This window comes from Semicossyphus pulcher, unplaced genomic scaffold, assembly GCF_022749685.1.
Source record: "Semicossyphus pulcher isolate SPU_LCO1_2020_fin unplaced genomic scaffold, fSemPul1.0.p SCAF_13, whole genome shotgun sequence".
Taxonomy (NCBI): domain Eukaryota; kingdom Metazoa; phylum Chordata; class Actinopteri; order Labriformes; family Labridae; genus Semicossyphus; species Semicossyphus pulcher.
In genome coordinates, this window is record NW_027211637.1 from 4,667,287 (window position 1) to 4,686,223 (window position 18,937).

Sequence of the window (18,937 nt, forward strand, 5' to 3'; positions counted from 1 at the left end):
AACAAACAATCATTTTATTTTAAAGGTTCATGATTAATCCTTTGGTTTATTAAATTGCCTAATTGTTTCAGCACTATATTATGACCCTTCAGAGCTAAAATGCTACTAGAATGAACTGCTACCAAATATACAGTTTTAAAATCAGCAATATTTTACTATTCCTCACTTCCTGATTTGCAAAAACACAGTTTGAACTTTGTGCTGAGAGAGCATTTTTAATGTTCCTCTCACAAATTGACTAAAGTACTTCTTCTATTTTACATAACATGGCATACAGGCATGTGTGTCTGAGTTTTTGTTTTTAACTTGTGCAATTTTGCCACAAAAAATTAACTTTCAAAACTGTGGTTTGACTTCTAAAACACTTCATAATCACAATTAGATGCACCACAAAATGTGGAGCATCTTTCCCGTAGGAACAAACCGGTGGGACACTTGAACCAAAATAGCGATGATCCCAAACTGTTCACTGTGCAATAAGACGCAAGACAATGTGAGTGGCCTCCTGCAGCCGATCCCACAGAGGACGTTCTTATTCACATAAAAAGTTGTTCATTGTGTGTATTTGTGCATGTGCACACATGAGAGACAAACTAGACTGTGGGTGTGTTTGCTTGTGTGTGTCCGTATGTGTGTGTGTGTGACAGTAACAGAGGAAGGTTGATGTATAATGCAGCACGGGTCCAGTTTCCTAAGTCCTCACTAAGTTTCCATAAACATCCAGGACCGCTGTGTGTAAGGTCAGCAAGCTCACACACACACACACACACACACACACACACACACACACACACACACACAAGAGAACACACACACACTCACTGGACATCTCTTGCATGGTGCTGCTGCCATTGAAACAAGTGTGTAGCGACAGCAGCAGAAGAAAAGTCTCACAGAACCAATGAGAGACACAGGATTAACAGAAGAAAGAAAGTCTCTCTCTCTTTCAGTCTCTCTCTCTGAACTCCATGTTGGGCTAAGGAGGCTCGACCATCGGAGTTGCACACACACAAACACACACACACAGCAGGCTTCCAGTGAGCAGGGAAATCCAAGGAGTTTGACAGAAGCGGTTTCTCCTTTACACAAGATAAAAATGTGACATCAAACTGCACATGCAGACACATGAAGTAAAGGAGAAATAAAGTCAAAGACACATACCCGTGTTTGTGTTGTAAATATCCGGCTATGTTGAAAACCCCAGTAGCACTTCTGCCTCAGCCAGCTCACAGCAGGATCTATAATTAGACAGAGAGCTCCACTCCCCTCCAGTCATCTTTTACAGCCGGCCACATCCTCTTTTCTTTAACTCCTTCTCTGTGTTCTCCTCCCTCCCTTCCTCCCTCCCTCCCTCTCTCTCTATCTCTCTCTGTTTGTTGACGCTGTCTGACACCAAACTGTTGATTTCATCATGTCATTCACACAGCAGAGGTACCTCACCGGCTTCTAGAACTAAATTTAAGATTGAATGAAAGCAAAGCAAAGAGTCAAAATCTGCCAGAAACTGAAAACTTGCAGAGTAAGAAAAAAGGTTTGCATGAAATTAATGATGTGGTGAAACATGAGACCATAGGAGGCATCTTCACAAGCCTTTACATTTAATCACCCTGCTGCACAACAAGAACATTTCAGCTGTCATTGAATTACAAATGTTGTAACCATCAGTGATGACCATCAGCTCTCGCCTCTGCAGGATCTTTACAATCCATCCCATAAACAACAGGGATTATATCCATGGTAACGGGGGCAGCAGGGCCGGCAGGAAGTTGAGTCTATAAAAACACAACAATGAGAGAAGCAGGGTGGCTTCCTGTTTAAGAGCTGAGTTTAGACTCACATTTCCTCCCCTCTCCTCCCCCCGCTGCTGTTGTGTCGCTGCTGCCGCAGTGCCCTTGAGCCCCGTGGCAGGAAAGTGACCCCCCCTGGACTAACAGCTCGGACAGTGAAGCCAAAACAAGCGAGGCTTCACTGACACTCGCACAAATCCAAATCACTGTTCCTGTTCCCCTCTCAAAGTTTGGCTTTGACATCCATTAACAAACCAGATTAATGACTAACAGTGGCCCTGAAGGCATCACGCTAATGTACTGAACACACAACTGCTCACAAACACACCCACTACAGGAACATGGAAAATTACTGCGTAAACTATTGACAGTCCGGTTAAATTGTGTTTCATCTATTTTCAGTTGTTTGTGTGACTCAATGGGCTTCAATCATTTGTGATGAACTTGAAGGAACTTACCTTTGCTGTTTTATATGCTAATGAAGCTTTAGGAGATGGTTAGCTTAGCCTAGCATAAGGACAGGATAAATAAAGCTTACAATCGCAACCACACAACTGCATTTAAAATGCAAGCTATTTTTACTGTCATGTCTTGTCTAGTTACGTTCTCATCAGTGTCACTTTTTGTGCTTCCTGTTCTATTTTGAAAGTCCCTTGTCCGTTCTGTTATGTCCTGTCAAGTTTCCGCTTGTGACTACCTGCCCCTGCCTCGATGTGTTTTACCTGCGTCTCCGTGTCTCTCCCTGTTTAAACCCCTTGTGTCTGTTCCCCTGTGCCAGATTGTCGAGCTATCCAGTGAGTTATATCCAGTGTACTTTCCTTGTGTTTTCCTGTTGCCTGATCTATTTTTGATTTGACCTCGGACTGATTAAAGACCATGAACTTGCTATTTGTCTCAATCTGCTCTGAGTCGACCAGTTTGTCTGAAGCCTGACACTGCCTTTGCTTCATTGCTCTTCCTTGACTTCTAAAGAAATGCAGTGGTGTTCCTGCAGAGAGCACTGGGTTGCAGAAATGTGACATCTTTCTGTTCTGATTTTCTGTTTGATGACACTTGATGACATCAGCCGTGGTCAGGGTTAGAGCTTGTGATAATACCCACTTCTTCTTCTGTTTGTTCAAAACTGGGATCGGTTCTTCTGGAATGTAAAACTCATCACTTCCTGTGAAGCAAAGCGTTTTCCACGAAAAGAAATTCATCATTTCATGTTTAATTCATGTTTAAATAAGAGCAATGATTTTTAACCATTTTAAGTTGATTTATTTGTAACAATCAGTGTTGAAGGCAGACTTGATCAGTGTAGAATTATACTGTGATTATTACACAGATAAAAAGGTGAAGGAGGTGAGGCTGTATCAGAAAAAAAAAGAAATTCTACAGTGTTGCTAAATCGGTCTTGTGCAACACAGGATCTCTATGAATAGTCTGCTACTGACAGTTATGATCACATGCTCTTTACTCCGGGAGCTCTCTGTCCCTCTCACATCAGACCTCTATACTCCTGGAGAAGCAACTGAACTGTGCGTGTTTAAACACAAACTTGAATGCATAATGCAAATTAAAAAAATATATAAAGGAAAATAACATGTTTTTAATACTTTCCATAAAATACTGACCGTTTCAGGTTCTGCTTCGTACCTATAGAGCAGTATTTTTGGCAGTATAATTCCCCTGTGTGTTATTCCACCCTCTTGTTCCGGTCTCCCTCCTGAGAGAGATTTTAACTCAGGACTTCCTGGTTGAATAAAGGCTAAATAAAAACATGATGACATATTGTGCCCTTTGTAACTTTGCTTGTTTAGTAGGCTTGTGTTTTTTGCTCATCGGAGTTGAAGGGTCAAATAGCTGAAGATGGATTACAACACTGCTATCTCACGGTCAGGGGGTTTAAGTACAACACAAAACTGAACCACTGCAAAGAAACATGGTATCACCATACTCTCGTAATATTTTCTACACCCCTAGTAATGATACCAAGTCTTACAGTCTTCCATTACAGCTCTATTCCTTCCCTTTCTATCAGTTTAAGTTGTTTCTCTCTCTCTCCCCAACTCCCGTCTTATCTCCCCCTCTCTATCTCTTTAACTCCCTGCTTCATCCTGAGGAATCCACAGCTGTCACTCCCATTCAAAACCTCTCGCCTTCCCCGAGCAGCTGGCCAGAACAAGGTTTGTTTGTGTGTGCGTGTGTGCGTGTGTGTAGAACTGCCTGCCTACAACTGTCGCCAAACTATTTTCTATATTTATGGTGTTGCTCTGTTGGTGCATACTTGAGTGTTCAAGTTTAAATGGTGGTGTGTGTGCCTGTCAACAAGTTCAAGAGTTCATGTGTGTGTGTGTGTGTGTGTGTGTGTGTGTCACAGGGATAGCAGGTTAAAGATGACCCTCTTGAGTGAGAACATTTTGAAGGTGTTCACATCTACAGAGGGTCAAGTGAGGACACCTAAATCATCCACGTGTCTCTGGTAGATCTCTGGCTCCAGGCCTCGTGAACGTTCTTAAGAAGAATGTATGATTTCATGTGCTCATCATGTCCAGAAAACATCCACTCTCAGATACTCTCACACTCCTCACATTCACCTAGCATGTTCAGTACATGCGTACTTTATTCATGAAGTGTTCACATGAACTTGAATTTAACGAATAATTTATTGAGAACTGGAAGATTAACTTCTTTAGCTAAATGCTAATACAAGCATACTGATGCTTACCATGTTTCATTGTGTTCTGATCTGCTAAGGCTAGTGTGTGTGTGTATCTTTTTGTCATCCCATTAAAAATGCACTTTCAGCATAAGTATTTCTCTTTTTTAAGGAGTGGTTAATGTCACATACTGGAGAAACGATCCAACACCAGATAGATATTTCTGCGTTGAATAACCCGACATGTACCCTCCGGAAATGTTATTACAAATCAGGGCAATATGGACCGCAGAGGCTGTGATTGGTTTGTTTGGCAGCATTGTTCAGGACCTAAGGAGGACACTATGCTTCATGATAGTTTGTAGCAATGCCAGTGTCAATGTCAGCTCAGGTGCGTATTTAACTTGCTTTTCTCAAATCCATTTCCGACACAATCCGCTCAGCTTCATTCGGCATTGTTTGAAAAACGCTAAGAAGCTGGAAAAAGCTCAGTGAAGAAAAACGCAGTGGCACAGAAACCCCAACTGCAGAGAAGGAGACGCACCAGTGCGGAAGTATAAATGCTGACCAAGCTGTAGGGCACTTGTGTATAGGCATAGGCACTACGTACAATCTATGTAACATATTTCAGACTTTATATAGAGGCCAATAATTGCATTGATATTGCATATGGAGTAAATAAATTCCAATAGAGCAGAAGTTTGACATTTGGGGTCAAAGCAAACGCTTGTTTGACACACATTTGACCACAAGCAACATTTTTGCATGAGTACAATCGCAGCTTCATAATTTGTAGTTTCTTCCACTCATAGATTTATGAAAGACGTGCAAGCTCATAAAAGATAATACACACTGATACATGTGCTGTGTTTGAAACTGGGTACTGCATACTGCATTCGGCGGTAGTATGTAGTACGGAGCTGTTCAAATGTATTTTGTAATATTCAACGCCAGACGTCCGGTTTTGGAAAGCGGAAGTAAACAAAAGCGCGCAAATAGCAAAAAGCTGCTTCTTTAGCTGTAGCGCCCCCTTCTGCTGAAGTCTGCCATTCCAACTGCCATAGTGACATTTCAGCGCTTTGCATTGTGGGATACAGTAGGCGAGGTAGACTGGTCCGATGCATCCCGGAGACATCATCCGGGTATTTTTGGCATACTATAAATTTTACTTTTGTTTGCAGACACATTTACCATTTACCACATTTTGGCCAAATCAGTACGTACTGCTAGTATAGCACGGCATTCCGAACACAGCCATGGTTTACATAACTCACACACAGGCTACACAAAAACATTACATAAACATTCCTCACGTCTCAGTCATCCTTCGCTCAGGCTCGGTGTTGCAATTCACCTGAAGCTGGAAACTGTAGGACAATTCATTCATTACACCCACACACACAAACACACACACACACACACAGACTGATAAATGTGCATGCCTGTGTGTCAGAGAGAAGGCACCAGGTGTGCTGTCCGGTTTGACGGATGACAGTAAATCCTCTGTCTGCTGCACAGAGAACAAAGACTCAGCTGAGAGTCGCACTCAGGAACCTATTGACATTCTCGTCTCTGTTTCCTGTCTGTAGCAGCGTCTGCCGCGTGCTGCTACGCACAGCGCAGCAGCGGCCTTACCACTACTACTTCTTATATTTTGAATACATTTGCTTAGAAGAAAGATAATCATGTTAACTACTGTGCATCACGAGTCAGGTGAAGTGGAAGTGTTCTTTATGCTGTGTGGGAGCGTAATGTAAAGGATCTGTCAAAAACCTGACACTTAACTTGTCTGGAAACATTCCTGTCTGTCACGCTCACAATCAGCTGCTGATCTGCATGTTTATTGCTCCCTCTGGGTGAATTCATTTTGTTCGGGTGCTGTCCTCAACAGAGGTCAGAGGCCGTGACTAGTTATAAACTGACGTCCTGAGGCTGGAGGGCACGCAGTGCAGTGAAAGCACTGGTCGACAGGGAGGCTGAACTCCTGAAGTCGTGTCTCTTTGAGGTGCCATTCTCTCCGTACGCTGTGACTTACCAAAAATACATTTCACTGCATGTAAAGATTCAGTGTGTGAAGATCTGGTTTTGCATATGACTGTCCGCGCCAAAAGTATGACGATACGTGTGCAGCAGTTTAAAAATAACCGTTATTTACGTTTATAATTAGTCAGCGACCTTTAGTGGTTGTTGCAAGATGACGCCAGTCAGATGACTTACAGTAAAGAGCTATTTAGTCCTTTAGGTGCTACGGATGTGTGAAACAAAGGACTTTTACCAAGCAGTCGAGCCCTGTGTGAAACCAAAAGTCAACACTAACTTTTAAGTTGGATACATAAAACACGTATGCAAGTTAACTAACTTAACAAGCTAAATTTAACCCAAAACACCTGCCTAAGCCTAACCAAACTGTGACAGAACCTTAACCACTTGCTCCACGTGTTTGCCCGATAGTTTTATAAAAGGACTTGATGCCTGCCATTGGTGGGGGCACACATTTAGGAAACACTCCCATGGGTCATATTAAAGGGGAGGAGCAAGTGCCTGACAGATCTACTATATGTATGTTGGCTGATATTATGCAGCTGAAATAAGCGTATCGATATCTTCATATGTCATGTGAAATGTTTTCGTCATATGATGCAGAAAACGATGGTTTCAGCGATTAAGAAATATCACTACATCGGGTTTGGGTATCAGCCTCAAAAGTCGCATAGCACCGTTGGATTGAGCGCATCAGTAGAGCTCTAGTAGGAATGAACAAGCCGTGTGGCTGCATGTGCTGGAAGACTTGCTGTTTCGTATCTTATCATTTTTCTGAATGAGTAACCCATCAGGAATGTAGAGTCTCATTGAACAACTGACAGGAATAAGACCTGTGGAAATACACTGTAGTAATGTTTCCTCCAGCCTCTGCAGTACAGCTGCTCAACATCCAAGCAGAACTAGTCAGACTGGGCAGCTTCATCAGGGAGCCCTTCCTCCTCCTGTCGATATTTTCAGCTAGGAGATAGTTTCATTCTTACAGATCCCAAAATAAATTGATATAATCACCGCAGTGTTAGCAAGTCACTGGAGCTGAAAGTGGAGAACTTCAGGATCGAGTGCTTCTTCAGAACTTAACATTAACATTTCTGCCCATCTGTCCAAGCTCTCCGTCTGTCAACACCCTCCCTGGCACATAAACACACTCACTCCTGCTCTCACATCAAACACATTCTCCACATTTCCAGCAGTGATAAAGCCGCTCAACACGGCAGCTCACTCAAAGGGATCTCCCTCTTTATCTTTTATAACACTTATCACACCCCGTCACACAGATGCAAGTCCACCTTTATCATCGCAGCCCACAATACACTCACACAGAGCCCTCGCTCTTACTCACATAGAAGCACAATGACAGATCAGACAGACACATGCCAGTGCAACACAATGGTTGCTCAACTGTCCGTCATTTAATCTCTTCTCACAAATACGTTTCACCACCGATGATTCTGATACATTAAAGGGATTCAGCAGTGCAAACAGTGAGTCATGAAAACAGTGGTGACTTGGTGACCGATACACTGATAACCTGTGGTAGTCGCGGAGAGATTGGTAGCTAGAAAGAAAATGCAATCTGTAGCTTTTCTGCTGATAAAGAGAGCAGATATCTGCTTATCTTACCAAAGCATTACTCCGCCCTGCAGGCACGAGGAGGTTTCATTTAAGAGACACAAACTCAGGTTTGTTTGTTTATTTGATCAGGTTTTCTAGTAAGTAAAGAAAAGACATACTGAGGATATGTACTGTGGGCATGACGTCGACACTGCCAGATCAATAACTTGTTTTCAAATATAGAAGTGCATTTAATTTCTGCCATAAAAAACCTGCAAATCTAAAAAGTCCTGTCCCATCAGCACGAAAATATTGTATGAATATTTAGTTTCTGGAAAAGAAAGAAAAATGTACTCAAATTTCTTATTTGCTTTTTGCATAATCTTGTTTAAATGTATCTAAAATAAAAACCATAATAGCTAGAGCACAATTTATTTATGTAACAGAAGGCTTGGTATTCTGTCCTCTGCTTTACAAAACTGTTTTTTGGTTGATGACAAAGTTTCTTTACTTTACATGGGGATGGGCGTTTGCAAACTGGCCTCAGGAGATCATTGTTTGCATAACGCTGTTTAAATTGATCTAGCATTTAAAGATACTCCAAGAGGTGACATCACAGTAAGCAGAAGTTTAAATGTAGGCACTGTATTGTTATCAAAACACATTTGCAATCTGCGCAAAAAATTTGCATATTTCAAGAGTTCAAATAACTTCCAGAGTATCGAGAAATATTTTGTTTGTGTTTTTATATTCATAGATCAATATGTTTTGTGTGTTTTATTCACTGATTTAACTAAATCTGATGAACAGGTCTTTTTTTCTTTTGCTAATCAAGCGCCTTATGGTAAAAGTTTTAAAATGTAAAAATAGATATCTAACTTTGTTTTTTTGTTTACATTTTCATAAAACGGTTTAAATACATTCACAATTATATATTCTGTATATGTCATATGTGGTTTAAGGGAACTGTGATGGACTTTTTGCTATTTTATGACTTTTTATTGACTAAATGATTGACAAAAAAAATTATTCGGACAAATACCATCAGTTGCTGCCATATTTAAATGTATTCTACTATACTGTAGGTTTCCTCTTTCAGTTCATATCATTCCCATCATTTCCTCTGCTCTCACTGTAACTAACTCCTCCTTTCTTCATTTATGACACAATTTCAACACTTTTACCAATTATTATAGTTTATATTAGATAGTAGTTAATAGTTTAGGTTTTACCACAACATGCAGTGGCAGAACATTTCTACTGCCGAGTTCAGAGAGTTAAAGAGATTTCACATGACCGGTTCACATGGAGATTATTTATAGGGAACCGAACAGAACTTGAGCTGGCTGCCTGCCAGGGTAATAAACACAGAAGATAAACTTTGCAAGCAAAATATTAATGCACTGATGTGGATCTGTGAAATAAGAAGAAATACAAATATACATGAATAATATACATATAGGTAGACACATAGATAAATTGAGACTTATATATAAATAGAAAGTGAACCTCTCTGCCTCCCTTCAATTTCTTTATCTTATTTTTTATCTGTGTTTGTCTCTTGGTAAAAGTTAACGTGTTCCAGGAAGGCAGCTTCATGAATATGCACAGTCACACTCGGCTGTCTGCACGGACAACAAAGGAAGAAGACATTAACATTCCTGCACATGCTCTGCACTCTGGTCAGGGAGGACAACGCGCACACACACACACACACACACACACACACTCATACTAACATGCATGTACACAAAAACTCAGCACAATGCCAGAGAAACCAACAAACATACATTAACTGCAATGATGGGTCATTTTCAGCATTTAGAATTGGTGCGAGTTGCTGTAAAAAATGATGACTGAGTTTCCCATTTAAGGACACAGAGACGCTTTCTTTAACTTATTTTCTTTGAGCCACAGGTTGGTTAACAGCGGATAACTCTACGTTAGAAGAAAATAATTACTAGTATATACTAGTAAATTTAAAAAGCATTTATTTGATAATAAAGTGGTCATTTATGTCATTTCATGAAGAAAATTGCTGTTCCACTTCCAGCTTCTTAGATGTGAATATTTGCTTGTCTCTTAAGTGAATTTCTTTGAGTTCTTGAGTCAGCACCTGAAAATTGTATTTTCATAGGACAAACTGTTAATCTATAAAACAATGAGCAGATTAATTGATTATTTTTAAATAATCCTTCCTTACACAACTAATTCTGGTGCTGAGAAATGACCTGGTTTATAAAGCGGCTAAGACAGCACACACATTATTCTGTGCTGCTGGTGGAGAACTTGAATTTTCCTTCCGTTTGGAAAAGATGTCTGAAATATGGCAGACTTTAGTTACACACGACAGATGTTGAATAGAGAACACAGTCAATATTTTAAAGCTAATTGTGTGTGTTTCAATGCAGGATTAAAATTAGTCTTTCGGCAATTTGAAAAACAAAAGATTGACTCTGCAGTGTGTTTACAAAAGAGGGCCTGCATGCTTATAAATCACTGCACACGCATCATTTTGCATCTACTTCCTGCTTGTGATATTAAAGTTGGCACAGTCGTAATTTGCAGTTTACTGCACAACATCCTTAACTCTTCTCACCCTTGTTCTTTGCTGTACCGTTTTCTGATTTCTGCACCGCCGATGTGTGCATCTCAAAGGGCGTTTCTAAGAAACCAGTCCATATACACACACACACACACACACACACACACACACACACACACACACACACACACACACAGAAAACACCCAGACGTATGCACACACCCACAGACAGACACATTAAATAAACATGCATTGTGTCTCTCCTCCTACGCTTCTCCCCGAGTTGTTGAAATTAGTCTGAATCTGTCAACGTCACTGGAGAGCATTCATCACACACACACACACACACACACACGCACACACGCACACCCACACAGAGTCAGATGTAAAGTCAGGAGTCCACCCAGATGGGAGGAGATCTTATTACATCTGCGTTAACAACAGGCTTTCTGATCCGAGGTCAGTGTCAGTCCCCTCTGTGACATGGAGTGAATGTGAGACGTCCATTACTCTCAGCTGCTCTTTAGGTCAGACAATATCGAAATACAGCGACGAGTCTGGTTCAACATGTGATCAGAGCTGGACTGATAAAAGGCCGATACCAGCCCGTTCTATCAGATATCAGACTGTCACATCCTCAACAAGATGTGCAAGATCTTTTTTGACGGAGCTTCTTTTTTTTGAGAAGATTGAAAGAATGTGAAATCTGTTGGCTACAGGCACTCAGTCATTTGTTCAGACAAACTGTAGAGGTTTAAGCTAAGCTATGCAAGGCCTGTGTTTGATCTTTGTGAGTGAAAATGATTAATTTACCGGGTGATTCGATCAGACACTTGTGAATATTTAAGTATTTCCCTTTCGGTCATTTAGTGGGATTATTTCTCCGATAAGAAAAGCAAGTTAAGGAGAACAGACACTGAGACAGACTGTTGATATTAAGTTTGTCAAAGTACTTTTTTGTCTCTAGTCGACATACGGCACTGAAATAATCCTTTGACTTTAAAATAAAATCTCAGCAAGGTCAAGCAGTTTGTTAGCGTGTCAGCACATGGTTGCATATTTTGGCGCTGATTGTTTGGCGCGGTTTGAAGAGTATGAGTAGCAATCTGACTCTTTGACCCTTGAGCGCATATTGTGATTGTAAATAATAGTAAATTTGCCTTTTGATGGAAGTAAATAGAACAACGCGGAGAGATTTGAGGCCTCTGGTCTGCAGCAGTTGGTCGGACCGGGGTGAGAAAGGTCATTTTCCCCACCAAATACCACAGGAATAAATCCTTAAGAATATAAATCCACCAACTTCAGTAAATTTAAGCAGGATTAAGTGTGTCTACGTGTGTATGAAAGAGAGAGAGAGGGAGGGAGAGATGTCCCGAGGGGAGTAAGACTGCGGCTGGAAGCCAATCACAGAGCAATTGGCCAGCTGACCACAGCGAGGAGCCTTTAGCTCAAAGGTTAACACAACATGAATTGATTTGACACGCTAATAAAAGGTTCAGGACGATGTTACCTCAGGCAACACCGCATACACCTACATACAGCCTCTCTGGACATGTTGAGTATAAATGTAACAGAGGAATAGAAAAAATAAAACACACACACACGTAATTACCGGACATAAAAAGTAAAATAAAGTACACACAAACACACACTAACTGCTACGGGGCCCCTTGGGGGGTATTATATAACCCTACCCCTGACATATCAAGTGATTTCACGCACCTCGAGGCAGGACAATAACGCCATTTGTTCAGCAGGTCAAAAATAACCGCCTCATACCTTGCCATCTACTATTACCTCCATTAATACCACAACCCCTGTGTCCGCGCTGCAGTTCAGCTTTAATGGGCCCCAGAGCTCAAACTGAACCATATTATATCTGCAGGGTGTAATATGGCTGTTGATCAGCACAAATAAGTCAATCATTTCTTCAGCCGCTGTTGGGATTTAACGATTTTATACTGTTGTAGAACAAAAACTCTGCATGTATGCTGGACATTGAAGATGGAGCACATTTTAGTGTTGATTATATGGTGTAGTAGCTGCAGCAGTGCAACCCTTTCAGTATGTTGTTCAGTGATATATTACCTCTGTTCTCAATGAACTCTAAACCTGTTGATTAAATGTTAAAGTGCGGTCAGGTTACTCAGACGAATAAAAGGAGCGAGGAAGATTAGCGGAAGAAAAAAGAAACATTAAACCTGAGCCGGGGCTCAACAGCAGCTCACTCCCTCTAATCACTGCTATTCATGCTCTCACAAATATACATACATTCTATATTTCATGAAGCTATTAGAAATATTACCCACTAACCTTGGCATTCGTCAATAACACTTTTTGCATGAATTAATGATGTTAGCTTGAATGAAGAATTTACTTGTTTATTAGCCTAAAAATACACGTTTTTAAATGTTAAAATAGACTTGATTTGTTTGTTGTTTGCTCATATTTGAAATAAAGGTTTAATTACATTCACACAAATGCATATTCTTAACATACTTACAATAACACATTACATTTAGAGCTGAAACAATAACTTAATTTATTGATAATTTGACATAAAGTGAATCAAAAAGTATTTAAATATATTTTGGTTTTAGTTCTTTGAAACTGGTCCCATCTTTATAATATATTATAATATATTATATTATATACCATCTTCTGATCCTCTCAACCTTAATCTGAAACCTTTCCAAATATCTTTTTTGGTTTTGGGGCTGTTGGAAGGACAAAACAAAACCTTTGAATGCTCTAAATGTGGTTTTGGTGACTTTATATAAACTAAATGATGAACTTATTAATCAATTATACTAATATTAATCATTTTCTGTCATATTTGAATGTATTCTTCACTGTATCATCTCCCTTCAGTTCGTCTTTCCTACATTCCCCCTGTATCTGTAACCACTCTTCCTCCCTCAGCTCTCCCATTCAGCAGAAACTACCAAGAAAAATAACAAAGATCAGCTGACCAGAGCAGGAAGAGGATGTGTGCTCTCCACTGCAGCTAATACAATCATGCCTGTTGTTATCGCTCCCTGAAGTATCTGCACTCTCCGTTTAGTGAACTTAACATTGTTATATTTGCAAAGGCAGAAATCATGGCAGACCTGTTATAGTGCAACTTATTATATTGTAAAAGTGAACATAACAAATGGGCCTGTTGAGTGTAGATTAATGTGTTTGTGTCTGCTGCTGCAAAAAAGGACTAATTGTATTGTAAAAGTTGTTTGCATCATGTGTTATATTTTTATGCAGGGACTCTGCAGCTAAGCGCTTTAGCAGATCCCTAAGATGAGGTAGACTAGGGGCGTTACAATACATCAATCAGATATATACGTTGATATTCACTAAATAAATGACTTGAATATCAATATAATCAATACGGTGTGAAAACATTGATTTATATCTTTGTCTTTAAGATATATCATCCAGGATGTTTTTCTTTTGACAATTAAATGAATGGAAGACTTCAGTCAGAAAAAAATTCTTAAAAGTAGAGAAAAACTTTGCACATCTGTTCGGGACAGATGCGTAGGAGAGGAAAAAATCCGTCAATTTTTTTAGTAAACTCCCGCACACAAAATACATTTATTTGCTTGCTACGTTTCGGTACTCATCCCTGGTTTTAGCCTGATGAAGTACCGAGATTATATAAATGTCACTGTATTGAATTTGCATGTGATTCTGTTTCATATCGACCACAAGCGCCTGAATTGAACCGAATCAAAATCGTATCATTGCAGACTTTGTGAAAGTAACCAAACCACCTGTTAATTTCCATTCTGTGTGTAGAGTAACACACGACAGTATAAGCAAGAAGCAATCCTGGGGGCCTGCAGGTCTATTAAAGCACTTCTGACTTCTTTAAAAGGCTGTTTCAGCTCTAGAGGCCTTTAAAATGGTGGTTTCACATCTGGTGCAGAGCGCCGCCACCTTAGACGGCTTACCAGTCTCCAACTTCAGAGACCCCAGGCATCAAGGTACAATGCTGAACAGTAAAAATGGTTTAATGTGAGGTTATGTGTGTGTGTCTGTGTGTACGTGAGAGAGACAGGAAGACAAAAGAGAGAGAGAGAGCCAGTGTCAGTTGCCCTTATTGGACAACACACATGTAACCAGATCCTACAGCAGTGGCCATGACCTCACCGGGTTTTTCCACACACACACACACATACACAGGGCACATAGCGAGTCCTTGGTTAGCATACAGCCAGCGGAGCCTGGCACAGAAAGAACCAGCTTCCATTCACAGAGTCATGCATTGTAATCCTACACAGTGTGATCACACAGGCATGCTTCACAGTGCAGAATGCTAATCTAAACTAAAAGAGGCCGGCACAAAGAAGCAGCCGGGTGACTTGTTTCTGATGGGCGGAGCAGCGGATCAAATGTGTTTGATCTCAGGTTAAAGAAGAAACATTGGAGTGTTTCCCATGTGAGTCAGCAGTAACCGAGCCAAGTGCACAGTGACGGGAAACAGAATGGGGAGGAAAGACATATAGTTGCTGATGTCATGGTGGAAATTGATGTTTACTTTAAAGAAAGGTATTCTAGCTACACTTCTCATAGCCTCATGTTTCTTAAAGCGCTAATCTTGAAGATCTCAGTTCTCTTTGGCGGCACCTATGGTGATAAACAGAAATTGCGGGAGCACACTGCCCAGATATCCAGACAGTGTTGCATGTGTGACGTCCACGGTCGGCTCCGGTTGTAACTCTTGATTTTCCTGGCTGACGGTCGCTTTCCTTTTTAGACTGTTTGCCTTCATCTGAGCGTCGAGTTTGTTTCCTTTTCTTTGGATTTTCATTTATTTTTGAAGTTGTATCTGTAGTCATCCATCTTTTCTTTGTTTGTTCAGCCATAGTAGATTACTGTTTACTCGCAACACTTGCAGAGACAAGACAAGCAACTGCTTAGCTCCGCCTACCCTCTTTGGCAGACCAACCACTGCTGGCTGATGGAATACGCGTCACTAACTGGGCGCCACTTGTGATTTTTTCTGCGATAGTTGCACCGGACACCCGGTCTGTAATTCTGCAAATGCAAAGGCTTTCATCAGTGGGCCATAGGCTCAATCACCATTGTGTTACCTCATTCGGCAATAGAGACTTCACAGACATTTATTTAAATGAAATCTTCGAGATCAGCAATTTAAAGTGGGGTGCGATAAGTGTACATGAGGAGTGTTAGAGCGGCAAAAATTGATTGATAGATCAAAAGAAAAGAAATTGCCAAATACTAACTTTTTCATACATTTTTACAGCAAAAAAGTTCAAATATTTTCTGGTTTTTAAAAGTCAGGATTTAGCCTTTCTTTGTCGTATCTGACAGTAAATGAAGAGTTTAAAGTTTGGGGCGGTTGGTCAGAAAAAAAGAAGCAATCTGATTTGATGTTAGTGTCGTCTTAATGGGTAACATATTGTCGTACAAATAATGCATTGATAAATCGAGTATTAACACAATGGTTTGTTTCAGCCCTAATTAGTGTTGGCATCTTCATTGTCTAAACATGACCGCATTCAAATGAATATGCAGCAATTATGTGAAAATGAAAAACAGTTGCAACTAAAAATTTGTAGATAATAAACTTGAAAGATTCCAGATGTTTCTCTTGTTTTTTTCAATTGAGTCAATAGATCAGAACACTGCCAAGAGGGAAATGACACAATCCTGGAGTTTGAATTGAAAAACATGACGTGAATCCTGCTGCTGTCTATTGGCATCATTTCCTGCAACACTCACTTTTGTCAAAGCACTGGATATGTGTCATTGTGATTTACAAATCTAGAAAATCACTGAAAGTGTCATGTGTTAGATTCAAATGTCAAACATGTTTAAAGGACTTTTTTTTAATACTCATAATAAACTAAACTTCTGCATGACCAGCAGCAAACCCACACATGAAAACCACAGCAGGCCGCATGCGTCTTTCCAACTAGGCCAACACCTGTTTTGCACTTTACTGCACTTCTCTGAGAATCAAACAGCTTAGATCATTTCTGCTCTGGAAAAACTGCTGTCACCCAGGCTGTGTAATGCGTGTGTACGGTGTAAAAAAAAAAATGTTGTAAAGAGGACAAGATGTAGTCCTGAGGCGGTCGACTGTAGACTGGCAGCATTTTTCCACATGAATGTTTTCGCGCTGACAGCTGTGGTCGAACTTTAACACGTTTAAGTAAAATATTACCAAACCCACAAAACAACTACTTATTAAGCTACAGTCGGTGTTTAGTACTTTTGCTTTGGAGGTTTAGATTCCTACCTGCTACTGGGTGAAATATGTCGTCCTGTATGTCTGTCTTTAGGATGTTATAAGAAGCGCTGATTCCATCTGTGGAGACAAACAGGAAAGAAATTAGTAAAATTCAGCTCATATAAGCAATATGAAGAGGAATACATAAGTAAAGAAAAGGTTATTGAGTGTGCTTTAGATTAAAAAAAAAAAAGCATAAAAAAGCATTTAAAATTCAAGCACACAAGCACAAAACAATCCTTCACATGATCGAAACACCAACATAAATATGTTATTTTTTAATGTAAATAATTTAAATAACTAAAATTGGCCGGTGGCAGTGCCGCCCTTAAATGCAGGCCGACTCTCGAAGAAGGTGTTGCAAATCCTGCAAACAGCGGAACATAAAAGTCAGGGATGACTTAATGCTCATGAAAGGTTTGTGTGAACAGCAGACAGGCCACCTGATGGGTGCGGCTGGGCACATTGTGAGCTCTTCTTGTGATGTAACCACTCATGTCTAATATTTGACCCAGATCTGAGGAGAAAGACCACCAGACATGCAGAAAAAAAACTCTGCCACAAATGAGAAGAATAAAACAAAAAATAAATAAGTGATGCACATAAAAATTGATTTATCCCACCCTAAACACATGTTTGTGTTATTGGGAGGTAGACATTTTGCTGCTGAACTGTGATGCAGTTCAATTAACTATAATTGGAAATTATCTGTGAAAAAAAGTGATAAGAAATTAAAGATTTGTGGCTCCTGGACGTCAAACAGTTACACAAAACATTGTATTATTTCCTGCAAAGACAAACAGAAATCACAATATGTGTGGGATGTACGTGCACTCTGTTCTGGAGCACCTTTAACGAATGTAATCACATTTATATTTTTTATTATACATCCCTCTATTCAAGTATTTTCTCTTTGACAAGGCGTTAAAGTGACAATGTGCTAGTTGTAGACATGTTAGTATCACTAGAAGACCGCTGAAATAACCCCACAGACAAGAATGATAAAGTATTATTCAGTTTAAATAAGTATGACCAATATTTATGTTTGGTATTTTTTTCTCTGACACACCTAAACGTCTCACTTTCGAGCGCTCGTGAGCAATTAACAGAGCAAACACCTGCGCAGACAGCTAACCGCTAATATCGTTTCTTAGCAGAGCAAAATTCTAACTTAAATAACGACAATGTTGACAACTAAAGCACATTTAACGATCTACTATCTGTTCCTTCATCTGATCTTCTGTTTCCTACCTTAAACTGAGCCGTTTAACACCTCACAGCCTCTTGGACGAGTCTGAGTCAAACATTTGGAGATAATCCAGCTTAAAAAAAAGTCCTCGTGCATCCAAAAGTCAGCGAAAACCTGTCGGTGGGTGATGTTGAGAGCTCCGCTGGTGTTGTCAGCACAAAGTAAAGAGGAGGAGGGAAAAGAAAAGAGAGTTATCGGAGGCAAGTTGCAGAAAAGAAAAAGTCCTGCCCCTCCAGTCCTGCCCCCTCCCCTCCGCTGCGCTGCGCTCTCCTGCTGACAGAAATAGCAAGCAAGGCGGGCCCCACCAAAAATAGCCTTGACTTCACGCGGACCTTCAGAACTATTGTTTTCCTGTTCTGACTGACTCCCATTGGGTGCTCGCTGCAGCCAATCCGCGCCTGGCTCTGTATAACTTGTTTAACAATCCTAATTTTGTTTCAACAATGTGAGGACTTGTGTCAATTAAAATAATGGCCCCTACACTGTGGCTCCATCTGCTGTCAAAGGAACTAAAACCAGCGCTGCTGTAGCACCAAGCAGAGTGAGGTGGTCTCAGGCCCTGACACCCTCCAGGGACCGTCTGGATCCTGAAAAATGTAATTTCACTTTTCACACGCTGCACTCAAAGCTTCAACTTCCTATATGCATTTTTGGCCATTGGACTTTCAATATGTTTGTGCTGTATTTTACATTCAATATTGTCATGAGTACATTTCCAAAAATGACTCAGTTGTTATTTTTGTCAACATGTGACGCTCAAGATGAAGCATGTGCTAATGAGTCTGCTCCACGTACGGGAAGGATTCGCAACAGTCTGTTTTGTAATTTACGTGAAATATTAATTTCTGCGCTTGAAAAGTTCATG

General features: G+C 40.3%; 1 protein-coding gene across 3 annotated transcripts in view; it reads right to left on the reverse strand.

Annotated features, from left to right (window-relative positions):
* The window catches only part of hdac7a (histone deacetylase 7a), a 70,934-nt gene that overhangs the window by 33,759 nt on the left and 18,238 nt on the right, over nucleotides 1–18,937 (reverse strand). Inside the window, exons 1-2 of one of the 3 annotated variants that reach the window (XM_069660434.1) lie at nucleotides 18,075–18,161; nucleotides 16,833–16,901 (exon numbers count right to left, since the gene is read on the reverse strand). Coding sequence is in view for 1 of the 3 variants with exons in the window: in XM_069660433.1 (XP_069516534.1) it covers nucleotides 16,833–16,901 (69 nt within the window). In the remaining 2 variants the exon portion in view is untranslated. Of the gene's footprint in view, nucleotides 1–1,161; nucleotides 1,218–16,832; nucleotides 16,902–18,074; nucleotides 18,162–18,937 lie in introns of those variants that run through there. The other 2 variants (XM_069660433.1, XM_069660435.1) reach the window with 2 other exon arrangements.